Genomic DNA, 27,119 nt, shown 5'->3' on the forward strand with positions numbered 1-27,119 from the left:
TGTCTCTCTGTCTCTGTCTCTGTCTCTCTCTCTCTCTCTGTGTATGTATGGAGTAGACTGGCTTGCACCATGCATGGAGCATGTGTGTGTGTGTGTGTGTGTGTGTGTGTGTGTGTGTGTATGTGTGTATGTATGTGTGTACGTATGTATGGAGTAGACCGGCTTGCACCATGGAGTATGTACGTATGTATGGAGTAGACCAGCTTGCACCATGGAGTATGTACGTATGTATGGAGTAGACCAGCTTGCACCATGGAGTATGTACGTATGTATGAAGTAGACCGGCTTGCACCATGGAGTATGTGTCAGTCAGAAGACAACTTTTAGGAGACAGTGCCTTTAACCCATTGAACCATTTTTCTGCCCATCACAAATCCTTTAGAATTAAAAATAAGAGGTTTTTTTTTCACTTAACAAAACTTTATTCTCTGATATTTAAAATGTAAGAGATTATTTCAAAATTTCAAAAACCAGCCCCTTGAGTTAACATCAAGTACCTGCTTCTTCACATCTCTCTTCTTTTTTGATGTAAGCACTTATTGATCTAAACTCACTTCTTGAAAACTCTGAGCATCTCACGGGCTTTGCTATTTTGCCTCTTCACTTCCATTCGCCTCAAGATAATTTTTAATCTCTCTCTTAACTGTTTCATTAGCCTACTGGTTATTGAGGAGCATGTCAAATTTCCTGGATTTTGTGTTTTTTTTTTCCCCCCAAAGAAAATGTATATGCTGCAAATGACAACCAAGTCTCTTCAAGTATATTACATTTTTTATGCATACGTATATTTTGAATTTATTTTTACTGTTTTGCTCATTGTTTGTAATTGTTCTAGCTTCCTTTCTGTTGATGAAACACTCTGACCAAAGTAACTTCGAGGAGAAAAGGACTTGTTCAGTTTGCTCTTCTGGGTCACAGTCCATTACTGAAAGAAGTCATCCTCTAGCCAGGATGCGGGAGCCATGAGGGAGTGTTGATTGCTGGTTGACTCTCTGGTTTGATGAAACTAGTTTTGTTATACAGTTTGGGCCTGCTAGCCAAGGGATGGTGCCACCCACAGTGGGCTGGGTCCTCCCGCATCAATCATGACATCTTCTATGAGACATGGCCATAGGCCAATACGATCGAAGAGATCTCTCAATTGAAAATTGAAACTTCCTCTTCAGGTGACTCTAGGTTGTGTCCAGGTAAAGCCAGGTAGAGTAGTACTAAGCAGGATAGTCATCTTTAATCAGAGAGAAGAAAGTATAAATTCCCTTAGTGTATGGGTTTGCGTTGAGACACCTACAATGGCAGACAAATTAAGTCTTCCAGCATCTGCTCTGAGCCCCTGTCCAAACAGTTCCTTCTTTTCTCTCCTTCTTCAGGCAGCCTACACAATTCGTAACCAGGAGAAAACATCCATAGGATGTTTTCCAGTTAGTGTTTTTAGAATTTCAGTAGTAGAAAGCATATAAAAAATGACTTAGGAAGAGGAAGTACCAAATGGCAAAGCGCTTGCCTGGCGTTCATGAAGCCTTGGATTGATCACCCCATCACCCAATCTTAGTCCACATTTATCAGTTTTCATTTAAGGGAGCTTTAAATACCAGAGGGCTAGAGAGATGGCTCATTGGTACAGAGCACTTGTTCCGTCCTGCAGAGGACCAGGATTTGGTTTCCAGCACCCACAAGGTGTCTCACAACCATCAGTAACTCTAGTCCAGGGCACTTGACATCTTCTTCCGGCCTCTACGGGTACCAGGCGCCAATATAGGGCACATATATACATTCAGGCCAAACACAAAAGTAAAAATAAATAAATTGTCTGAAAGCTATCTCAAATAGACACAGGGAAGTGCAGAGATTTATCCTAAACCACACTGTTGGTTAATGTGAAAGTCAAGCTAAGACAGATAAATAAATAAATAAATAAATAAATAAATAAATAAATAAATAATAAGTAGTAGAGGGTTGGAGAGATGGCTCAGCTATTTAGGGTGCCTGCAGCTAGGATGCATGCATGGTTTCCAGAGGGCTGGGGGCATGGGAGAAACCTTATAATCTGCTACAGGGAATTGGACACTCTCTTCTGGCCTGTGAGGGTACCTATACACAGAAGACATTCTCTCTCTCTCTCTCTCTCTCTCTCTCTCTCTCTTTCTCTCTCTCCTCTCTCTCTGACACAAACACATGCACACACAAACACATAAAAATAAAAATAAATCTTGGCTTATCTGTGTGTACTTTTAATTTTATCTCTAGGAGGGAGACATCTCTGTAAGTTCAGGACCAGCCTGATCTACAAATGATTGTTTAGGTTAACAAAGGCTTTTGTTTTATTAGATATTTTCTTTATTTACATGTCATACAATATCTCCTTTCCCAGGTTCCCCTCCAAAAATTAAAAAATAAAAAACAAAAACAAAAACAAAAACAAACCCCTGTTCTCGCCCCCTCCCCCTGACCACCACCCCACCCTCTCCTGCTTACTGGGCCTGGCAGTCCTCTATACTGGGGCATAGAACCTTCACAGGGCCAAGGGCTTCTCCTCCCATTGATGACCGACTTGGCTATCTTCTGCTACATATGCTGCTGGAGCTATGAGTTCCACCATGTGTACTCTTTGGTTGGTGGTTTAGTCCCTGGGAGCTCTGAGGGTACTAGGCAACTCATATTGTTGTTCATCCTACGGGGCAACAAAGGCTATGTTATGAGACCCTGTCCTGTCTCAGAGAAACAAAACAAACAATAATAATTGCTCTTCCCTTCCCCAATCTTACGGTAAAATGAAAAGTTACAGGTAGGACCCCTAAGAACACATGGGACGAGTATTTCTAGGCAAGCATCTTTGTGTACAGTGTTGTACCTATTACTTACTAGTACTCTTTCAGGAAATGTTAGGCATAATCATCCCACTGTTCTAGGGAGCAAAACAGAGGTGTCACACCTCCTGATTAGACTAGCCATCTTGCTTTTCAAATCATTCCTTCTTTATCATCCAAGAGAGAAGGAAGCTTCGGAACAATACTGTCTCTGCAATGCTATCCCCACTAGATCTTATCCAAGGCTGCTGTCTTTGTTGCAGTAGCCACGGAGACCTGATGAAACCCATGCACAGGCACTTGATCTTGCTCTGTGCCACTGAAGGGTAGATATTCCATCTGGGACCAAAGAACAGGAGGTTGTGGCAGGGAATCAGAGCCATAGGGAAGTTGTTTAATCTGAGTTCAGGACTGAACAGGACATTAGTATATCCTAGATGAAAGCTTTACTGTTCATTCGTAGCTTGGAATGTTTAAGTCTTGGAAAAACCAGGCATATCCCATGTGTTAACTACTCCATTGCTGCCAACTTTTCCAAGCAGTTTCACTTAACAAATATTTATTGAGCGAGGTCATGACCTCCAATTTTGACTAGGGAGATTTGAAAATTAAGACATGAACTCTGCCTTTGAGGACCTCAAAGGCTAAGATAGCACACAAATGTAAATTGGCCATAGGATAATAACACACAGGACACTTCTGAGCCATGTGAGGGGAAACTAGAAAAGAGTCTGTCTTCTACAGTAAATGTAGACAAAGTTCTGTAGGTAAAGTGCTATTGACATGGCTCTTGAAAGTCCCCAAAGATTTTATTTATTTCTTTTCTATTTATTTATTTATTTATTTATTTATTTAATTTTTAGCACATGAATTATTGATTTATTGAAGGGCTGAGAGAGCACAGAAAAATTAGCAGGAGAGATAGTGACCATCCAGGAAAGAGGTTTTACTGAGCAGAAGGGTTAAACCCCAGGAGATAGAAGTCAATTTTAATTAAGATTAGCCAATCTCAGAGATACCATATGAATGGGTTGATGATAACTCCTCAGCCTTAGCCAGTGGGAACTTTTCTGGAAGGAATGGACATACAATTTTGATTGGGTAGATATTTAGCCACATGCAGTGCCTGGGGTAGGAAATGCATCTTCTCATTCTGGGTAGCCACACTGTCAACTGAAAATAGGGTGTGGGTTATCATGGGGACAGTGGCAGTTCCTACAATCCATGCCCACCTATGCTGTAGGCACTCCTTGACTTATACATACTCTCTCTGTTCCTCCTCTTTCCTCTCCCTCCCCCTCTCCTTTTGCAGAGGTGGGTATCGAACTCTGGACCTCGCACATTATGACAGACAGGCACTTATCCCCTGGTGCTAGGCTGTAATCTTACCTATTCTTATCTTTTTCCTCTGGAGAGGAGATGGTGGGGTTTTTGAAGGAAAGAAAGATTCTTACTGTATCTATGGTACCCAACAGTGCCTTGTACACCTACATACATAGATATGCAGGGCATGTGGAAACAGAACAATTTCACTCCTGCTTAGACAGCTTTTCATACTCTTTCTCCCTTTGAAAGTTGGCTTCATACACTTTTTGGTGTTCAACCTTAGTCTTGTTAAATCCATTCCACCCTAGCTCAGCCTAGTCGCAGGCTTTTGAATAGGTTTACAGAATTAGACACAAATTTTCTCCTATGGAGCAGATCTTATGTCTCATCAGAAAGCAGTTGGTTACCCCCAAATGTTGTATGGACCTCCATTAAGAAAAATAAACTTCTTTGTTTTATGTGTGTGTGAGTGTTTTGCTTGTATGTATACATGTACACCTTGTGCATGCCTGGTGCCCATAGAGGTCAGAAGAGAGTGTTTGTTGGACCTCTTGGAATTGGAGTTAGAGATGATTGTGAACTGCTATGTGGGTGCTGGGAGCCAAATCCAGGTTCTCTGCAAGAGTAGCAGGTGTTCTTTTTTAAATTTAATACTTTAGAGAATTCCATACACAGATACTGTATTTACCTCATTACCACCCCTCTTTATCCTGACTCCCCCCCAACCATTCCCTCCCAACATTTATGACCTCTTCTGTTCTTTTCTTGAGACCTATTTATTCATTTTATATGCATAGGTGTCTTGACTGCTTCTATCTATGCAACCCCTTGTATGGCTGGTGCACAAAGAGGCCAGCAGAGGGCATCAGGTCCTCTGGACCTGGAGTTAGAGATGGCGGAGGCTTTTCTTCCTTTATACCATGAGACCTAGTCCTCACAGAGGCTTCCAGGTCAGCTCCCGTTTGATTCCTTCAAGTCCTGTGTCCAAAGCCTGTGCTGTCTTTAGCCATACGGTCTTAACGTCAAGTTCTGGGAGGCAACAAAGAGAAGCGGCAGAAGCCCCTGGGACTTCTCTGACCAACAGCTCAGAGGTTTTTCATATATGGTACTAGATAGTTTATGGCTCTTGCAGGGAGCATTATAGCCCAAGTTGGTGTCACACCATTTAAAGCACACATATGCAGTGCGTGCATATACTTACACTTGTATTTATATATGTATTTATACATATACTCTTCTTAGAGATCTATTATGTGTGTATGAATGTTTTGCCTGCATGCATGTACATGCAGGACCTGTGTGTCTGATGCCTGAGAAAGTTAGAGGAGGGCACCAGGCCCCCTGGAACTGGATTTACAGACAGTTGTGAGCAGCCATGTGAGCCTGTGACTAAGCCTGTGTCCTCTACAAGAGCAGCTAGAGCCTTTAACTACTTAGCAGCTCCCTGTTATATGTGTAGTTTTAAGTAAACACGAAATAACATTTCCTTTGGCCTTTTCAAACACACTTGGTCTGATTTATGCTACTTTCCTCCTCTTCCTCTATTTTATTCTTCCCCCCTCCCATTAAAGTCCATGTGTCCTCCCCGGTCCCGGTCTCCCTCTTCATTATAACACAGCAAGTGCTCTTATGCAGAGCCGTCTCTCCAGGACCCCTGTCCCCACCACACACACACTTTTTAGAATTGAAAATTTTCAACAGCTTCTGAAGGGAATCAGGAGAGAGTTTAGAAATATGACAAACAGAGGAGAAGATGGCAACACGGCTGCTGCCTTCAGCACACAGGGGTTTTAACTAGAAAATGGGGGGGGGGATGGAAATATCGAAAAATGCACTGATTGAAAATATACCAAGGAAATGGGGAGTTCCAGGGACAATGAGCCCGAGGCTAGGAAACCAGACTTCTACAGTGTTGGAAGAAGTGCTGCAACGTTTAAATTCGGCTGGTGGTCAGAGGCAGCTATTTTATGGCAAAGATAAGATTGGTCTTATCCAATCTGGCCTCATTTGTACCTCTCCATTTTAGCTATGTCATGCTTTATTAATACTTACCTCTTTCTTTAGAGCTTAGGCAGAAAATTCATTATTTATGCTTGAATATTCACCGTTTATGAGTAAGGAAGGACATCTGCACGGCCATATTGAATATATGGCTGTGATGTAATCAAAGTATTTTACAGTGTATAATGAAAGACATTTCTCTGTTTTAGACATGCAATAGAGAATTGGCATTTTACGTTCTAACTAGATTCAATAGATTCCTTCGTTTTTGGTTTGCGGTGAATACCAAGGGGTTTTTACTTAATTAGCAGTAAGCAAGATGAACTGAATACATTGCGTCAAGAGGCATAGTGATTGCATGGCTGTCATTCAGGTGGGGGCTGAAGGAGGATGACCATGCACTGGAGGCTAACCTGAGTGACAGAGCAAGACCTTGTCTAAAACAAAACCAAAAAGCAGCCAGCCAACCAAACCAAACTCAAACCCAAAGGCACGTGAAAATTTGAATTCAGATGATTAGTGCCTCATAGGAACCTTCTGGAACATGAAAGCAAGAGAAAAAACAAAGAGAACAGACAGGTCAGAACTGCAGTTCCCCAAATTAAACTCCAGCTTGGAAGAACAAATCATACATTGCCTTAAGTAACTCACATTTGTTTGCAAGGCGACATCAGCTGGCTCCTTTTCTTTAATATCTCACTTCATTTCCTTTTAAACAAAAACGATCTATGATTATAGTGGACAGTAATTTGAATTTTTGAAGATTTAATTGGCTCTATTATACATGAAGACATAGTAGCCTCCCCCTTTTGGAAGCCTCAAAGAGAGCTTGAGAATTTCAAGTTGAAATATTATCCCCTTTCCCCAAATTCTGTATTTAAGGATAGTATTTTTCAGAACTTTAAAAAATTTTTACTGGAAACTAAATATTACAGCTTTCCCCTTTTAGGGTTTATGGTCAAGCTTTTTTTTTTTTAATATTTTAACTGGCAGATGTTTGAAAGATGAGAGTCGGATTAATCCTCATATTAATTTTTAAATACATCTCTTTCTTCCAAAAAATGCCTAGAAAAGAACCAACTTTCAAATGTACTAACCGGTAGGGAAGGAAATAGGGCCCCTACCATGGTAGCTTCCTTTCAGAGCTGCTTAACGTTGTCGGTGTACAGGTTCCTTACTGCTGAGATTAAATACCCAAAAAAGCAAATCGAGAGAGGGGAGGTTTGTTCTGCCTTACAGTTTCAGGGATACAGTTATTAGAGGAGAGAACAGGAGGGGACGGGAGGGGACGGGAGAGGAGGGGAGGGGAGGGGAGGGGAGGGGACGGGAGGGGAGAGGAGCAGAGAGGAGGCAGCTGGTCACATCGGATCTGCAGTCAGGAACCAGGGGGAGCCACACATAAATGCTGAGACTACACTGGCTTTTTCCTCTTGATTCAGTGTGAGACCCCAGGACACCCCAAAACACAGCAGAGTTTGGGAACCGACACACAAGTCTCTTTGTGTCTGGCAGTTGTTGCTTTTTTTTTTTTCTATCCTGTTTAATTAATTAATTAATTGGCTGGCCTGGAACCGGAGAATTTCAGGCTACAGAGTGCTTAATGGCACCATTATGTTCAGGTCATTCGTTCGTTCGTTCATTCATTCATTCTTTCATTTACGCAAGAGATAGGAGTTTTCTGTGTAGTTCAGACTTTTCCTCCAACTCCCAATTCTCCTTCCTCAGCTTTCCTGGCAATGAAAATACAGGCGTGTGACATTATGCTCAAGTTACACTGGTTGTCGTTAATATTTATGTTAGGAAGAGAAAATAGTCTCTGCTTTACATACAGTCTACTTGGAATCTTTTTTTTTTTTTTAAAGTTAAGTCTGGGTGAGGGTTGTGTGCAGGACTCGCAGGCTAACGAGCAAACGCAATTCCTCCAGCTAACGCCAAGGGGCACCCTCTCCTTCCCCTTGGCTTCTGGAGCGCCTTGAGTTCTTTCCATCTGCACAAAGAGCCCGGCCTCCTCCCGGGTGACATCACAAAGGGTCGTTCTCCGCCCCTTCGGCGCCACCACGTGTGTCCCCGAGCTGAGTGGCCATCCGACTCAGTCCCTCGCCGGCCGGTCTGGGCAGCGGAGGAGGCGAGTGGTTGGTAGTGACTGGAAGCTTCGCTATGGGAAGTCGCTCTTTAGCACTGTCGCTGCTAGCCCTGCTCCCTGGTTCTCCGCAGCCGCTGTCGCTGGAGAGCACCGGGAGGCGCGGGTTGCAAGCGCGCCTGCTTCTCCCCGCCCGGGCGCCAGCGCCCCTGGGCAGGTGCTGAGCGCCTTTTCGAGCCTCCCCTGCTGTCTCCCTTTTCTGCCTGGCCGCCTGGCCGCCTGGCTGCTGCAGTGCTCATGGGCTGCTGGAGGTAGATGGGCTCATCGCCCGTGAGGCGGCGGTGGATGCGGCGCTGGGCAGAAACAGCCACCGATTCCAGCTGCCGTGGGGCCGAGCGCCCCGGGCGCCGCTGCGAGTCCCGGGCTCGGCCATGGGGACCTCGGCAAGCAGCATCACCGCCTTCGCCTCTTGCAGCCGCATCGCCGGCCAAGTCGGAGCCACGATGGTCGCCGGCTCTCTTCTCCTGGTGAGCGATAGGAGGGGACCCTAGGGTGGCGACTATGTTCGAGCCTGTGTCCGGGAGCCGGGCGGGTCCTGGGGCCCGTAGTGCCGAAGGCGCGCGATGGGACCAGCCAGGTTGGAAGGGTTGGTTACAAGGCAATAGCCAGACCGAGGAGGACTCCTACTCGATCATTTTTTTGTGGGGTGAGCTAAGGCTAGTGAGTGTTAAAGAATTATTTTTCTCGCAATCTGGCTGTTTGGAGGAGGCGCGAGAGATGGCCACCCCGTCGTCCTGCGCATTTCAGGGATTTTGCTCACGTCTCGGCCTATCTTGCACCCCAACAACCAGCCTCACCCCAATATCATTCGCCGCCAGACCCTCGGCGCGGTGCGAGGCCCGAATAGTCCTGACAGTTGCCAGCTGCCGTTGTGGCCGCTGCTTTGTCGCTACTGCAATGTCATGTCCGGATGCTACCGCAGTGGAGACAAGCGGGACCGGTGCGCTCCGGACGCGAGCAACCGCTGCATGCTTCCGCGCGCGAGGCATTCCGGAGTAGGGCGCAGGCCACCCCTTGCTTCAGCTTCCTTGCTTCTCTCCTCCCTCTTGGCTCAGATGGGTCCTGATTTCTGCACGCCAAAAGAAGAAGAAGGGGCGGGGGGCGGGGGAGAAGAAGGACCCAGAGACCCAGGCGCCTCTAAAGCTCCGGCTAGGAGCCAGCCGGCGCTGTGGCTCTCAGTAGAGGGGGAGGGGAAAGAGCTACAGTAAGGAGGATTAATTTTCTCCATCCTTTTTTATTTCTCCTTTTCTGTGTTTAGACATGTCACTACGCAAGATGATGCAGGCTCTCTTAGCACCCAAATCTGGGGCGTGCCCGGATCGCAATCCTCCATCACTTTATCTGATCAAACCCTGACATCATCCCTTATCCAAAACTTAGCCCCAGCTGGCCCTTTATTTCCAATACTGGGGCCAAATGGGGAATTAGGTGGAAGAATATTTGAATTCAAACCCTAGAGTCGCCATAAACCAGCCATGTCTTTCATCCCTGCAGGGAGGATAAAGATTGTTAACTAAAAACTAAACAAAAACAAAAAAGAGCTTGTTTTCATGGTTGGGCTGTGTAAGGGAAGGCAGGCCTCTTGTCTCCTTCCCCTAAAGGGCTTGCTGCCTGGCCAGCCAAGATCTACTGCTTCCATCCCAAGGCGTGACAGTTGCTATGGCCTGGGAATTCATTCTACAGACACTCTGGTTTCTCTCTCTCTCTCTCTCTCTCTCTCTCTCTCTCTCTCTCTCTCTCTCTCTCTGTGTGTGTGTGTGTGTGCATTTAGGAGAGAGAGAGAGAGAGAGAGAGAGAGAGAGAGAGAGAGAGAGAGAGAGAGAGAGAGAGAGAGAGAGGCTATAGAAAGTTTGTAAATCGCAGTGTCCCTTGGGAGACTCTTTTCTGTCTTTTTGTCCAAGTTCTTTAAACAAGTGTGGATAGTACCATGAATTGACAGTCTTAGATTGAGAGAGTTCATGGAAGCGCTGATCCTAATGACCAGAGTTCCCTCTAAAGGCCTTAGACCTGCTTCAGTGATGGGCATACACTGCTGTGTGCCCCTGCCCTACACAAATATAATCCTTATAGATTAGTCCTCTCACACACTCAATCTGAAGTTATTACTCAATGTGTAATAATTTGGAATTTTTTTTTTAACTTTTAGCATGGAATAGGTACTTGGAGGTCTCAGTATAGTAAAAGTGTATGATTTAACAAACCAAGAAAGGGTCTAGCTCCTTTTATGAAATGATCAAACTCAACGTACCCACAAATTGCACACCAGATTTGCAACTGATGATCTGACAATGTAAGTTTGACAATTAAATGAAGTTTATGAAGGGTTTTTTAGAGACACTCTCAAGGTGATGATACTACAGGGTCTCTGGATCTCTTGGTAACTATGGCAAAGGGGCTTTATTTAAATGGATGGAGTAGGAGGAGGGTGAGCTGATCATCCTGGAGTGTGGGATATGCCAGGAACCATTGGGAGCTCTGTGATGACCTTCTCCTCCATCCCCACTTTGGACGGTCCAGTCATTAGGAAGGGCTCTGTATACAACAGTGATCTGGTGACTTTGTTCTCAGGAGAATTGGCCCCACTGGTAATCTTGGCCACATTAACGGCAGATACCAGGTAGGATAGCTCAAGTAAACATGGTGTGAGGTACCTAGAAGAATAAAGGGGAATACAGGAAGGTTAATGCTGTGCATATACAGTGTGGTTAGATAAAAAAAATAGCGATGGCTTTCAATTGCCCTTCTCCCATTTTTTTTTCAAAGCGGTCTTTGTTGTTTTTTTTTTTCTTTTCCTTTTTTTTTTTCATTAATGTGATGAGCTAGCTACACAAAAGCTTACGATAGGCTCTGATATGTATATACGTATTGTATGAACTTGTCGAGAGAACAGTGAGGTAATTCGCACAGTGTCTTCTTTATTGCCAACATTCCCGTTGCTTCCATTCTGTGGGTGAGAAAATGGTCTCCAAGAATCTTACTGGTCTGTTGTCGTTTGTGGTGATTCTGGGCTGCAACTCCGTGGCTCCTACTCTCGCTCACCCCAGTACCACTCTGCCCGTTTCACAACCTTGAGTTGTTTGATGAGTGTAAGGACAGAGAAGGATTGGGCTGGCAGAAAGCTGAGATGGTGGTTTGATTAATTGGAGAATATAAGTGAGAAGTACACAAGGACCTTTGGGACGAGTCATTCTAGTTGCATGCGTTCCTGTTGTTGATATATTGACATTTAGGTTTGTGGTGGTTTAGGGATTGTCCTAGAAGGACTTGTTTACTGCAACACTGGATGCAGTCAGAGGTGCCTCTTGCCTTTAGGGAGCTTGGTTTGACTATATAGATAGACCGATTGCAAGGGCTGGTCAAGGGAGGAAAGCAACCTCTTTGGTAAAGACATTGGATTTGGAGCTTTGGAAACTACTATTAGCCATGGACTGAGAATCCCTGCACCAGAGGCACAGGAAACACAGCAGAAGACGGAGTGGAAAGATGCTAAAAGTCGGAGGAATGGAAGTCTGCTGTGAGATCGTGTCTCCTGGAAATGTCATGGAAACTTCACTCATGAAGTCTCAGCGACATGGCTGCCTAAGCAGGACCAGAACAGGGATAACACCAGTAGACAGGCTAACACAGAAAGGGGTAACCACATAGGGCCTCAGCCCTAGACAAACGATTAGAAATGTGGGCAACTAAGGAATATATGTGTGTGTGTAATGTGTGTGTATATATAATACGTACACACATACACATATATACAAACATATACACACATATATATGTGTGTGTGAGTATAACATGTGTACATATGTATTATACACATGTGTATATATGTAATCTATGTAACAGTAATTGAAAATGACGCAGTGAATTTGAGTCGTGCAAGGCTGGTACACGAGAGGGGTTGGCGAGAGGAAAGGGAAGAGGGAAAAGAAATTCCACACACAGGGACCATTTACTTATTAGTTGTCCACCTGTCTGGCCATCCCTTTTCTAGGCAGCTGGCATCTCACCATTTCTGGTCACCCAAAGAAAAACAGACCTTATTTATTTATTTATTTTTCTTTGACTGGTGGGAAATGGTCAGACACATCATCAGACTATCTTTCTGTCTAGAGGGTCCCAAGTGTTACTGTTGGCCACTGCTATTGAATCCTGCCTCTGACTTTCATCTATCATAGTGCATGGCTATCTGCCTAGGCAGGAGTGTGTGTGTGAGGTCATCTGGGGTGGGGTGGGGTGCTCAAGTCCAAGGCTTGGTGACAAATCCGATTGGAATATGGAATCGGAGCTGGTGTACGTCCCGTGGGCTTTCTCCCTCTTATATACTTACTTTAATGTAGCATCCCAGACTGTGGAAGCTGATCTCACAGCCCGCACAGCTTGGCTGAGGGAATGAACAGCCTACACTGAGGAAGTGCCTAATTTTCATTTTACCAAGTCTACATGGTGCAGAGGCGGCGTCCCAGGCAGTGGAAGCCCAGGGATGAAGTGGGTGGGCTTAGAACCTTGCTTGGCACGAAGCTAGTTTCTACGGCTTATAAAACATGTGGCCAGGGCCCGTGGATCAATGGGTGAGGATGCTAGACCCCGAGAGAGACATAGATGTGATGTTCACATCTTCAAAATTTGAAATCTGTTGGAGGAAGAAAACACTTCTGTTTTGGAAAACTTTCCAATCTTGGAATAATGTATCTTAGTTGACTTATGGGAAACAGGCAATAGGGAAGAACAGGCAATCCAGTTCTTCTACCGCACTGAACAATTCCTGATTTTAGCCCACAAGTTATCCCCACAATCAAAGTGGGTCAGGCTTTCTCATTTGGACTAATGGTATATGTCTGGCTCTCAGGTCCAGTCACAGACAGACAGACAGACAGACAGGGCCTCCAGCACAATTAAGCAGTTAAGCTGAATCTATAGGAAAAATACTTTTTTCAAATAAGATGTATACTTAGAGTGGGAAAAAAAAAACCCTCTGAGATTACATGGGCACAGGTCCACGTTATACATTTAGACAATGTCTATCAATTAGATAAAGCAAGCATAGTTAATGCCATATTTTGGGGGTAGTTTGCTACCGCCTTCCCCATTGGTCAGGAGTGGGTTTGGTGGGTCTGGATCTGGGCTGGGTCTGGTGAGTAGCTGATGTCTTCTCTTTATTGGAGGTTGGAATTTGGGGACATCACGCCTTGACTTTAAACTTGGCTCCATCTTGAGGAGAAGCGAAGCTTATCGCGGAGCTTCATAGAAAAGCTGCAAATCTGCTCGGTGCTTACTCAGCCAGCATGCAAACTTGGCTTACATAAAGTTCACCATTATTACTATTTTTATTTTTTCTTTTGGTGACGGGAAACGGTGAGATGTATCATCAGACTATTCAAGGGCCAGGACGAATTGAGTGACTTTTCCTTGCGTAAACAGCTCTGCCTATTTTCCAGAAAGCGCTAATACTCCTTTGGCTTGCTTCCCCCCTGCACAGGCCTGGCAAACTGCGGTAATGTCAGGTCACCGCTGGCAACTTCTTGGCAAACTCAGGTGCTTCTCTTCTGTGACTAGAAGAGCCCAGGTTGACTCAGAGCTTTGGTGGGTGTCTGGTGGTCATTTGGAGTGAAGTCCGTTTGAGCATGAGATGCAGATATGTTGGATGGACAGAATGACAACTGAAGCCATTAGCAGGAGCAGCTTGGTCCACTGAGTGTCAGCAGGAGGCTGGGCTTTGTTGCTCCTGCATTAGAGGCCACACTGAGTTGTGTTCTTGAGGAATAGGGGCGAGAGAGATCGTGGATAAATACTGGCTTTCCCCAGTGTTTATATTTGTCAAATACCTAAAAATCAACAGGATCTTAAATTGGCTTGAAGGCTGCCACCTGGTTGGACAGTGATTATTAACCTGGAGGAGGCTGGCAGATGTCCAGAAATAGGGGCGGGGCCTCTGCCTATGGAGAGAGAGGTTTTGATGACGAAGGCAGATGCGCAATCAACATCCATGAAGAGTGCCGAAGTTGGGGTTGTGTGTGTTCTGGTTGGAGGCAACATGTCTGTAGCGTTGGGAAAGTTGTGCTCAGGGGGCTCTCAGAAAGGTGTGGGATGCAGCAGGACCTGGGTGAGCTGGCAGGATGCTGCTCCATGTCCTTTCATCTTCTCTTCAGAATAGTCGCAGATGATTCTGCATGACACTTCCCTGGTCTAAGGCAAATAAAAAGAATGGAGAAACACATGGTTAGCCAAATCAGAACAAGGCTAGTAGAGATATGAGATAGGTCTATATAGTTTTCCATTTGCTCTTCTGCAACCAGGACCACAGTGGTGGCTCTGTTGCTTGGCACCATTTGCAAAGTCTGTTTGGAGTTAAAAAAGCACACGGGCTTAATAGAGTTAGACGAGAACATGGGGCGTGTCCATGTGCTCTGGACTCAAGAGAGCAACTGTGAAGTCAATAGAGCTCCTGTGCTAGTGGTCTTTGGAAGAGGGCTAAGCAAATGGCTGGTAACCATTTATATTGGGATATTATTTAATTTATATGTTATATAAAGTATTATGTAATATACTCATTTATATACTATATAAATGGTCCTCATTTATTGAGTACTTATAACTGCATTGAATATCTTCTGTAAAGCACTACAGTACACATTCTACAAGTCCTGGAGGTCACAGCTTTAGTCCCATTTTACAGATTTCAGAATAAGCTTTGATAGAGTTTTTACTCTTCTGCTCATTATTACGTTCTGGAGAGAGGAATGAAATCAAGCTCAGCATAGTTTCAAACACTTAGATCTCTCTGCCAAGTGCTGCGTATGGGATGGCTCACTTCAATCTCCCATCCATTTGTTTCCTCTAAAGGGAATGGTTTTCCCCAAGAGTTGAACACGCTCGTTTTATTTTCTGAGTTTCACGGTGGTGCCTGGATGATTTGCCAAAACTCCTGGTGCTCGAGAGCATGGTGTGAGGGAGCTGAAAGGGGAGGGTGTGGAGACATGGGCGAACATTTTCCTATGGTGTGACTCTGACAGACCATGGTGCCACCACGGTTGAGATGGAAAGACACCCCAGCAAATTGAACTGTTATAAATAGGGAATGGGTGTGTTGCTCTCCTGCAGCCCTGGGTCACTTTGAAAAATATTTGCTCAATGAGTAATAGTGTGGTGTGGGTTCCAGTTTGCTGTGTAGTTAGTTTCTGCTCCCTTATTCTGAGCACCTGAGGACCTGCTAGGGTCTTCTTTGCTGCCAGCCTGACTATTTGTATAGGATAAGTTAATAGCTTGTACCAGTTATGACTAGCATTTGTTCACGTTTTATTCCAGTTCTCTGGGAAGTGGATTTCATTCCATGGTTTGAGTGGTTAGTGCTTTGACTGTAGTGGATAGTGCCACAGTTACTGGAGGCACCCTCATAAGCAAGCTGTTAGAGAAAAAAAAATGAGAGCTTCATACATGCATATGATCCATTTTGATTAAGTCCACAGCCTTCCACTCCCTCCCCTTCCAACTTCTCCCAAGAGCCCCTTCCCCCCATCTCCTTTCCCTCCCAATTTCATGTGCTCTAACCCACTAAGTACATGCACCTGGAAGGACATGAGTGTAGGCCTATCTACTGGGGCATGGACAGCCTGTCAGGAGTCCCATCTCCGAAGAAAATGGAGTCTCCCTCTCCAGACATCCACCAATTCCTAATGGATCCTCAGCTAGGGGTGAGAATTTTTGCCTCCATCTCCTGCCCACACAGGCTTTTGGCTGGCTTGGTCTTGTACAGGTCTTGTGTATGCAGTCCCAACCACTATGAGTTCAAGTGTGCAGTGGCCTGCCATTTCTAGCAAAACACTGTTTCACTATAGTCATATGATCCTTTTGGATCTTACAAGTTTTCTCCTCTTCTGTGAGATCCCTGCGCCTGTGCGGAGAGGCTGTGATACGGCGGTTCTATTGAGCACCGAACACTTTACAGTATTCTATTCTGTCCATTGACCCACGTAGGTCTCTTTATTGATCCCCATCTTCTACACTGTTGGGTGGGGAGGGAGCTATGCTCATTAAATGAGCTTTGAGATCTGTTGACATACCTGTTTGTAGCCTTAGCAGACCAGAGAAAGACAAAAGCCAGAAGGAAATGACTTGGTTATTATTCCTAGAGAAGAGATCCGAATTCTGGTCTCCCAAGAACCTTTGAGACAAGAGCACTGTCTGATTTTGGGCAGACATGGCTAGCTCTGTAGGAATCGAAGAGGCAAGAGGGTACCAGACAAGGAAACTTACAGGCAAAGGAGACTGGTTTTCAAAACACTCCAGCTACTGTGTCTGTGCTTACTTTTGTCCCACTTTTCTTTCCATAATTATTTCCCTTTCTCCTACAGGCGTATATTTGTGTTTTTCATCAACACACTGAAGCATAAGGACTATCTATTAAGTAGCAGGCATGATTAGGGTGTGGGTGTATAGAAGTGACAGGCTATCTATAACCTCCTCTTGAAGTTCACAGAAAACGTGATGTTTCATGGTAATCATCATGCAGCCGAAGGGAGTGGATTTCAGTGGAAGCGAACGGTATGTGGAATAGCTCCAGGGTAGGGCAGAGTCTGTGTCCTGATCTCTGACCACGATGGCTGTGTGTCATGTGGGACCCTTGAAGGTATGAAGATGTCATTCAGTTCAGTGCAGGAGAAGCAGTGTAGTAGCATGCTGTGAAACATTTTTTTTTTTAAACCTAATGCATTTGTTTATTTGAGAGAGATGTGTGTGTGTGTGTGTGTGTGTGTGTGTGTGTGTGTGTGTGTGTGCAGGCAGCCTCAGGCCAGAAAGGGCATCACATCTTCAGAAACTCAAGTTCCTGGCCGTCTTGAGGCACTAATATGGGTTCTGGGAACCAAATTCCAGTCCTCTGGAAGAACTGCAAGTGCTTAACTATTGAGCATCGCTCCCACCTGCAAACATTAAAAAATTAACCCTTATAGAATTTCATTTAGTGTATTTTGATTCTATTGCCCCCTCCTGAAGCTCCTTCCAGATCCTCCCACCTTGTTACTTACCCAACTTTCTCACCCTCTCTCGCCTCCTTGCACTGAGTACAGTTTGTGTTGGCTAACTACTTTTGAGTATCAGGCCACAAACAATAGGGAAAAATAAACAAACAAACTTGTTTCTCAGACAGAGGATGGAACCTAGGACCTTTACATACTGAGCAAGCGTTCTTCCACCGAGTTACACTCTCAGCTCTCAGATCACTCCAGAAGCCTGCTGGAGGATGGGAGAGGGTGGCCAGCTGCTTTCAAAGGGTGGAGATCACTGTCCTGGGGTAGTGGCGAAGTGGCAGTTAAGATAAATTTTCTAGAATTTACTGGTGGTGAGATGGGAGGGAGCAGGTGGTGTCAAAGGAGGCAAACTCCTAGGCTCCTATATTGAATCTGTGATTGGAAGGACGGACTGAGGGGCTTGGCGGGTAGGATGGGAACCCTAAGGGTCTGATGTTTAGTGAGTAAGTTTGAGGTGTCTGTGATGAACATTGGCTTGGGCCTTTATTTTGCCATTTAAAAATAGCTGACTCTCTGCCGGTTCGAAGTGCATTGAGCCATCTCGACTGTCACCAGGTGCTTGGGCTGCCGTCCTTCCTCCGCAGCATCCCGCAGCACAGACATCTGTGTATACAGCAATGCTCTGTCTCCCTTTAGGTTGTTTCCTCTGATTGCGTTCCGCAAAGTGGCATTGCCAGGTCAGAGGAAACGAATGAGTGGTTTTATGGCGTTTGCTGCAGATTGCCAGGTTGTTTTTTAGGAAGACAATCAATTCAGAATGCCACCAGGCACCTATAAATGTGCTTTCTAGCCCATGAACCTGCCAGGACTGGACATTCTCATTTCAAATTACTTATCCTCTTTTTAATTCAGCGATGTAAGAACGGTTTGGTGGGTTTCTGTGACAGTTTAGTCATTTCTAGGGGCATAATAAATTTACTTACATGACTCTTGCCTTTTAATGACTCATGGTCTCACTATCGAGTAGAAGTTATGCTAACTTTATTTTTATTAATTTATTTATCATTCTGGTTATAGGTTCCTATTAGTTATATATGGCATTGCTTTACATTCTATTGACTTTTTATGATTATGTTTATGTATTTGCATTGTGTGTGCGCATGCATGTGGGCACCTCTGTGTCATGTGCATGGAGGTCAGAGACAATTTATAGAGTTTGTGGGTCCTGGGGATAGAACTCACCACTGTCAGGCTCAGTGCTAAGCCTCACTGCCCACTGATCCATTTCACCAGCACCATATTTTATTTTTAATATTACTATCATAAAATGAAAAATTAGGATTGTGTTATTAAACCTTTTTCTTTTTGGGTCTGAGAATATTCTTTTTGTTTTGTTTTGGTCTTTGGATTTTTTTTTTTTTTTTTTTTTTGCCTGTTTTGTTAGGAATTCATCCTTTGACAGGTAGTTATAAAGAATCCTGATTGCTTTGAATTTTATAATGTTATTGGTTGACTGTTGGGCTTGTTGATATTTCTGGATATTGGTATCGTATTTGTGTTGGGATTCCCCTCGGTGTGTCCTGAAGTATATCTGTACACATGTATGTGTGTAATGGATTCTGTGGGTAAATACACTGGGGAGTGCTGGGCGCAGCTGATTCACCATTCCAGGCTGTTTTTTCGTGGAGTCTCCTGGAACTGGTGAGAGTTGATATATTAATTGTACCCGTCCAGGAGAAGCTATACGTAGTATATTCTGACCTCTAGACCATAGGATCAGTAGACTTTTTCTGTAAAGTACTGGGCCGTACGTTTATCTTATGATATCTGTGGTAACTACTTACTTCCACCTTCATGTGGAGATTACCATTGTGCAAGACATGTACAGAGACTGTCTCCAAGAATGAGCCTGGCTGTGTTTCAATAAAACTTTATTTGTGGATACTGAAATTTGAATTTCACATAGTTTTCACTGGTACTACATTATGACTCTTTTTATTCCTCCTAACCTCCCAGCTATTCAGACTGTTGGAGGCCTCTGAGCTAGACAAACATAGACGGTGGTAGAGTTCAGTCTGCTTCTAGACCAGGGCATTAATATTGTGTGAGACCAAATTGGGGATGCTCACGTTGGAAAACCCTTACTTAACTGTGCTCTAGGCATCTAAAGTGATATTATTAATTGTAAATCCTTTCTCTTTTATTTTTTATTTTTTGTTATAAGCCAAGGTTTATTTCATTTTAATTAATTAACTTATTTTGAGATAGAGTTTCAGGTTGACTAGCTGCCCCAAGGTTAACCTTGAGCTGCCTCCGTTTTAAGGGCTGGGATTACAGTGTGTGCTGGCCACTGAACTCAGGAGTTTGCACACACCGGGCAGACGCTTTAACAGCTGAGCAAGCACCACCCCCAGAATCTCAAGTGTTTACTTGCTTGTTTGTTATTAATATATTTTGAAAAGTAGCCTTGCTTTTTCTTGTCTTTATCTTGACGTCTGCTTTAAAAACAAACCTCTACAGTATGTTCTGTGTTCATGGAAGTGAGTTTCAGAATTATAATCTGTTATTAAATTAAATAAAAGAAATAACCAAATTTTTGGTGTTTGAGAAAGAATCTCCCTATGGAAATCAGCCTGAATAGGAAATCAGTGTCTAGCCCAAGCTGGCCTTGGGTTTTGTGATGCTTCTGCCTTTCCATCCTAAGTTCTGAGGTCATAAGCATGTACTGCCGTGTACACAGGCATGTACCACTGTGTACACAGGCATGCACCGCTGTGTACAAAGGCATGTACCACCGTGTACACAGGCATGTACCACTGTGTACACAGGCATGCACCGCTGTGTACAAAGGCATGTACCACTGTGTACACAGGCATGCACTGCCATGTACACAGGCATGTACCACCATGTACACAGGCATACACCGCCATGTACACAGGCATGCACCGCCATGTACACAGGCATGCACCGCCATGTACGCAGGCATGTACCACCGTGTACACAGGCATGCACCGCCATGTACACAGGCATGCACCGCCGTATACACAGGCATGCACCGCCATGTACAAAGGAATGTACCACCGTGTACACAGGCATGCACTGCCATGTACACAGGCATGTACCACCGTGTACACAGGCATGTACCACTAGGTACGTAGGTGTGTGCCTAGCTGGCAGTTATTGTTTTGTTTGCTTGTTTTGAGCCAGTCTTGCTGTGGATCCCTGCCTTGCTTTGAATACACTATGTATGTCAATCTTGAACTCACTAAGTACACCAAGTTGGCTTTGAACTCACTGCATACATCAAGCTGGCCCTGAACTTGGGATGTTCTTCGTGCCTTTGTCCCTGGAATGCTGGAACTACAGTGTGTGCCACTGTGCTGGAGTTGGATTACACCTTTAAACAAGAAATCTAGAGTTTGGGGGCTAGAAATGTAACCTGCCTAGCACACACGCAACCCTGGATTTAATTACAACATGAAAAAAATATGCAAATAAAATAAAAGGAAAAAATTCTTAAATTTTTGTTATGCATCTCAGGAGTAATATACTTAAGATATAATTAAGATGTTTTAAAACATTGTCTAAACTTAAACTCTGGTAAAATAAATAAATTGGTGGGGTAATAATTTCCCAAACTAATATTCATTCAGCAAATACCGTGTCAGACATGTTCTCCATGCGCTTCCTGTGCAGCCCATTAATTATCAAAACAACTTAGAATGGCAGTTAATTATTGCTGTGTCCGTTTTACAAGTGAAGAGGTAGAAGCTTGGAAGTTGGCCCATTCCCAGGCTAGAAAGATAGAAGAAATGTAATTTCTCTCAGCCCAGAAACCAGATTCACCAGCTGAGACCCAGGTGGTATCCTCAATTCATACCCAACCCTATTTGCTCAGAGATAGCTACATGTTGCAAGGCTAGATTCCACAAGTCTGACTCTGGCACCAGGACAAGCCAGGTTGTAACCTGTGCTTTCTGTTGTCTGACTACAAGTCGGAGTTCCCGCTGCTCTCTGTGGGTTCAGTTAGCTTGTAAGCATGGCCTCATACATCTCAGGGAGACACTTTCTGAATATCGCTCTCTACTGTAGAAAGGAGATCGATGATAAAGCACACAGAGGAAGGCATGCGTACGGCAGCCATCTAGGAAGCACCGTGGAACTGGGAAGCTACTGTGTCTGCTCTGGACACACCACTCTCCAGGTCTTTGCACCCGTTCAGCTGGCTGTGAGCTCTCTGAACCCTGCCCTTTCAGGGTTTTATGGAGGCATCATTTCGTAGGCATAACTGACTACGTCATTAGCCATGGGTGACTAACTTAACCTTCAACCCCTCTCCTCATCCCAGAGATTGAGGTGGAACCGAAAGTAGCAAGCTGTCTATAAAAACCTTGTGTTTTCTGACCACTGGTCTCCATCTTGGTGGCGCCCTCTCAGAGCTTCCATCCCTGTCATCTCATGTGTGGTGACACAGAAGACCCTAATCATACTGGCTTTGAGGTTTCCTACTTTGTGATGGGAGCCATGGGAAGAGACCACGTCTGTATTCCTTACTATCACAGTATCACACCCAGCCGGTACCTGGGGGAACAGGACCTATGTGGCACATTCTAGGCCTAAATGGGTTTCTCTTATACTTTGAAGCCTCAGTTTTGCATGGGCCTGTGTTGTATGCTCTTTTGTGGACATGCCCAGTCAGCATGAAGTCACATCCTTCCATCTTCTACTATTTTCTATGTGATACTACTTCATTTATTACTCCTTGGGCATCCTATTGGCATCTCTCAGTAAGCAGAGGACAAAGAAATAGCTCCTGTGCTGGAGGGAGCTGGTGCTGTGGTCCAGTGGCTCATTACTGTATGCGCTTTCTCGCCTGTACTGTGGGTTCCAGAGAAAACAGCTCCTAGGCAAAATCTTCCCTGTTTTTTTCCTCCAGCGTCCCCTGAGCTTGCCTCCTTCTGTTCCTACAGTCAGCACATTCTGGCTCTGGCATTCTCTATACACCAGCTTTAAAAACAGTCCCTGCTTCTTTTGCTTTGGCAAGAGGAGATGGCCCTCCCTCCCTCCCATTCCTCTCATCCCTTCCATCCTTCTCTCTCATCATCCCATCCCTCCACCCTTCTCTCCCACCATCCCATTCCTCCCTCCTTCTTTCCCTCCCTCTTATCCCTCCCTTCCTTCCCTTTCTTCCTCCCTCCCTCCCTCCCTCTGTCCCTCCCTCCCTCCCTTCCTTCCTTCCTCCCTCCATCCCTTCCTTCCTTCCTTCCTTCCTTCCTTCCCTCCTTCCTCTTTCCAGAGAAGGCAGTAGGAAATGAGAGGGCAAACCAAGTTTATATAACATAACTGGAAATATCCTGTCTGCAGTTAGTGGAACCTTTATCCTTGAACTGTTTGTTTTTATGCATCCTACCTGCTTGCTCCCCAACTTCAAATCTGGGAAATTCTGGCCACCCAGTGTGTTTATATTACAAATTAAAAATGATGCCCAAGATAAAACGGTCAACAATTCTGAGGGCTGACCAGCTTTCTCTGTGGCTATTAACTTTTGTCATCAGTTATCATATTTCATAGTCATCCTCATAGGTAAACTTGATTACCTTACAACCTCTCTCTCTCTCTCTCTCTCTTTCTCTCTCTTTCTCTCTCCATATATATATATATTTATTTGTATATATATATACATATATATATATACATATATATATATATATATATACAAATATATTTGAAAAAAATTCTATATCAAACTCCAGAGCAATTTTCCTGCTTCTTACTGAGGAAAAGCAGGCCCACCTCTGTCTTGAGTTTGCTCATTTCACAATGAAATGTTACTAGAACTTGATATGAAATGAAACTGACATCAGCCTGGCTCAGGGACAATGGCTCAGCGGGTAAGATGCTGGCTTGCAAGTGTGAAGAGACTTGAGTTTGAATCCTTAACACTCATGTAAAAAACTGGATGTGGCATTGCAAGCACCCGTGGACCCCCCCCCCCCCATTGGAGGCTGGAGACAGAGCAGCTTGCTGGAGCTTGCTGGCGGTCAGGCTTGTTAAAATGGCAAGCTCCAGGTTCAATGAGAGAGCCTTGTCTCAAGGCAATGAAGTGGAGAGCCATGGAGCAGGACACTCTTCATCCTCCTCTGGCCGGCCTCCCCATGGTCATGTACACCTGTACACACATGTGCATACACCACACATACACACACAAATAACAACGTCAGTGGCACAGATATGTTGTAACCTTTAAGCTACCAAGGGATCTCTCTTGTTTATCTGAAGGATGAGGTCATGGAAAGGGAATTGCTGAACAATAAGTAGATGTCCGCATTCTGACGTGTATTCTCACATCCGGGTGCTTCTCATCTTCAGTCAGGCCCATCTGTGCTGTAAACTGCAGGTGACGCACCATAGGTGTTCTGCAGGCCACCGAGATGCACCGTGAGACTATGGAAGCCTTCACAGCCAGTACCTAAGCCAAGTGTTGCTTTCCACCTGATCTCTGTTTCTCCCGTTTAAGCTTCTAATCATTCAATAAACACTTTTAGTGTTTTTTGTGTTTTTTTTTTTAAACCAAATATGCAATTTGAGACAGCATGCTGATTTTTAAAAAAGATTTATTTATTTATTAGTATATGCAAGTACGTTGTAGCTGTCTTCAGACACACCAGAAGATCTCATTACAGATGGTTGTGAGCCACCATAGGGTTGCTGGGATTTGAACTCAGGACTTCTGGAAGAGCAGTCAGTGCTCTTAACCGCTGAGCCATCTTTCCAGCCCCCTAGCTTGCTGGTATTTACTGCATCTATCTATTGTTGTTGGAGTTCCTGGATAAATGGAATTTTCATAATAACTGCAGTTTAAACACAGAATCTAGACTTCTTATACTACTTATAATCTTAAGCACAAAGTGTAATTTTCTTTTTATTTTCGTTCTTTTAAATGAGGGGGGAATATTTGAATCCTTCAGTTTATTAGCTTTTTGAGTATCATGAAGAAACTAACTCTTAGGAGCCAATTATAGTTCTGTTAAGAGAGAGTAATGGGGGGCTGGAGAGATGGCTCAGTGGCTAAGAGCACAGGCTTCTCTTCCAGAGGTCCTGAGTTCAGTTCCTAGCATCCACATGGTGGCTCACAACCATCTGTAATGGAATCTGATGCCCTCTTCTGGTGTGTCTGAAGACAGTGACAGTGTACTCACATACATACATTAAATCAATCAATCAATCAATCAGTCAATCTTTCAGGAAAAGAAGTAATGTCTTTAGGGTCTTTGAAGGTGAACAAATTCTTTGCTTTCATGCTGAAGGGCGCCAGGGTGCCTTATTTAGATTTTCAGTTAATGGCACCATTTGATGTCTCTCACTCCCAGCAAATCTCCTCCAGCATTATCGTTTAGCTTAATTCTAATTATTCGGGGTCTGCAAATTCCTTAGTCAACAATCCTTGTAGGTAGTCCATGAGCTGGGTCCTTGAGGATTTGATAGCATCCGTGGGTCTCATCAAGCCACCTTTCTCTTCATGAAGGGAAAAGAGGGCCTGTGGTCCAGTCAATGGGTACTGAGTCTACATGCTGTCCTGGGTTACAGACTCCAGGGACGACACACAGAGTATAAATATGTAAGTAGAAAATGATGACAGCCCTGTAGGGAAAAGAAGAAACAGAGGAGGGCTTTACCATTGAGGATGGGAGGTAGGGATGACACCCAGAAGGGAGTCTTGTCCCTCTGGATGACTTTCCTTTTCATCAGATGTCAGGGGGGAAGTGAGAGTTTGAAGCTGAGTGTGAAGGAACCAGATTGAGCGTGTGAGTTAGAGTGGGTGGAAAAGGAGAGAGAGCCAGCACTCTGCTTATAGAGAAACTCATGGGGGGGTCGCCTGAGGGCTTCTTTGAGCTACTGGTCTCTGCGTTGTTTATATTTCTTTAGACGCTCATTTTGGGAGTGGGCAGACTTCATTGATATAGGGCCAAATGATACCAGTAGGCTACTGAGGTTTCTGGGCAGCACAGTCTCTGTCGTAGCTTTGTAGCTCTCCTCCAGCAGCGTGAAAGCAGCCAGGAATGCTAGCTAGCTACATCAGTGTCTCGATGCTAGGGAGCTTGTTTATAAGACCAGCTGGTATGTTGGCATTCCTTTGCTGGCCCCTGGCTTGAAGGATGCTTTGCTTATTATTTTCCTAGTCTTCATTAGGGAGTTGAGCAAGGGAGGAAATGTAGTCTGTGTGGCAGTCCCTGGCCTTGAGCTGCTTATACGCATTAAGGGAAGATAAGTATATACACTTACGGGGCTGCCAACCAACATTACGAGACACTATGTAATTAGGTGCTGATACAATGGACAGAAACAGGAAATGTGATGGGCCACTTGCTCATCTGCTTGGCATCTGGGTATTTAGAAAGAGATTTAAAGGCTGCATAAGGATGGTGGGACTTGACAAAAATCACAGCACATGGGAGGGTAGAGTTGATTGAATACTACTACTGTGTTCAACCAGCTGATTTCAAAAGTGAGCAAACCAGGGTTCGGTTGACTTTCAGACAGGTTGGGTAAGAATGTGCCTCCTCTTTTCAAATATTTGTCCAATTCTTCTCCTGACTTTTTCTGTTTGATCCACCCAGGGGTACCTATATGTACAAATACATGTTTATGTATGTATGTATGTTTGTGTATATGATGTATATTGTTAGAGGTAAGAGAATGGGGTAGCTTCAGGTTATCGATTGCATTTTGGATTTCAAAAGACTGGGACTAGGGTGGTCGTGTCTGCTACTCAGATTGAGATGGAGAGAAGAGAAGTTAAGTGAGGGATATGGGAGGGAAGAAGCAGTTATGCACAATAGAAAAATATACACTGACCTATACACAAGAAAGCAGTCAATGAAGCCTTGGTGGGAAGACCCTCTAAAGTAAGACATACCCATTCTTTTGGTTGTGAGCCTAGCCTTTAACAGCTAAGCCAGCTCTCTAGAACGTACTCACTCTGTTGAAGAACTCTTTAACTGTTAGACGGAGACAGTTTGTATGTTAAAACAGACAGATCTCAGTAACGTCATAACAGAAGTTAGTAAAGAAGAAATCACAGAGCAACATGGTTGGCTTTTTTCCCCCTTTGCATACATTAAACCAACTCAAACAAGAGAACGGGAAGCTGAGAATCTGTAGTTCCAAATTGGTAGAACTATTACAAGGATGTTTATTTGGGGGGGGGATGAAATGCTAATATCGAGCTAATTAAAAATGCTAGGTTAGGTCGAGCTGGAGGGGGTGACTCTGATCGTGAGATTGGGCTGTGTTCAACACGTGGCTCAGGATCAAAGAATTCTAGAGCCAGAGGAGTCCTGGTTTAGTGCTAGGGGCTCAAAAGTTAGTTGGATGCCAGATACACTCAGACTGATTAAAAAGGCAATAAAAACCATAGCCAAACAAAATAAGTTCCCCACCCTGTTGTAGACTCACAATGATCTTAGCAATAAGACCAGGTATTTGATGGTATTTTCAAAAATCATCTCAGACAGTATTATTTCTTCTTTTTCCATTTTCGTGTGTGTGTGTGTGTGTGTGTGTGTGTGTGTGTGTGTGCGTGCATGTGTCTGGACACTCATGTGTGGGTCCATGTGCACATGGAGCCCTGAGGTTGACATTGGGAGTCATTCTCAATTGCTTTTCCTCCCTATTCAGCCAGGCAGGTGCATAAGTCAAACCCAGAGCTCACTGATATGTGTAGTCTCTCTAGCCAGTTTCTTCTAGGGATCCCCTGACCTTGGTGCTGGAATTACAGGTAGACTGCTGTACCCACTTGCTATATACATGAGTTGTAAGAATCTGAACCTGTTTTCCGGTGGCATGGCAAACACTTTAACTACTGAGCCACCTCTTTATTCTTAAAAT

At 44.4% G+C, this 27,119-nt stretch overlaps 1 protein-coding gene across 2 annotated transcripts in view; it reads left to right on the top strand.

Annotated features, from left to right (window-relative positions):
* The first annotated feature begins 8,170 nt into the window (after nt 1-8,170).
* Nucleotides 8,171-27,119, top strand: part of Tnfrsf21 (TNF receptor superfamily member 21) — a 76,042-nt gene continuing 57,093 nt past the window's right edge. The window contains exon 1 of one of the 2 annotated variants that reach the window (XM_031346807.1): nt 8,171-8,738. In XM_031346807.1, the coding sequence (XP_031202667.1) occupies nt 8,643-8,738 (96 nt within the window). In that variant the 5' untranslated portion in view covers nt 8,171-8,642. Of the gene's footprint in view, nt 8,739-16,734; nt 16,807-27,119 lie in introns of those variants that run through there. The other variant, XM_031346808.1, reaches the window with a different exon arrangement.

This window comes from Mastomys coucha, unplaced genomic scaffold (genome assembly GCF_008632895.1).
Source record: "Mastomys coucha isolate ucsf_1 unplaced genomic scaffold, UCSF_Mcou_1 pScaffold3, whole genome shotgun sequence".
NCBI lineage: Eukaryota > Metazoa > Chordata > Mammalia > Rodentia > Muridae > Mastomys > Mastomys coucha.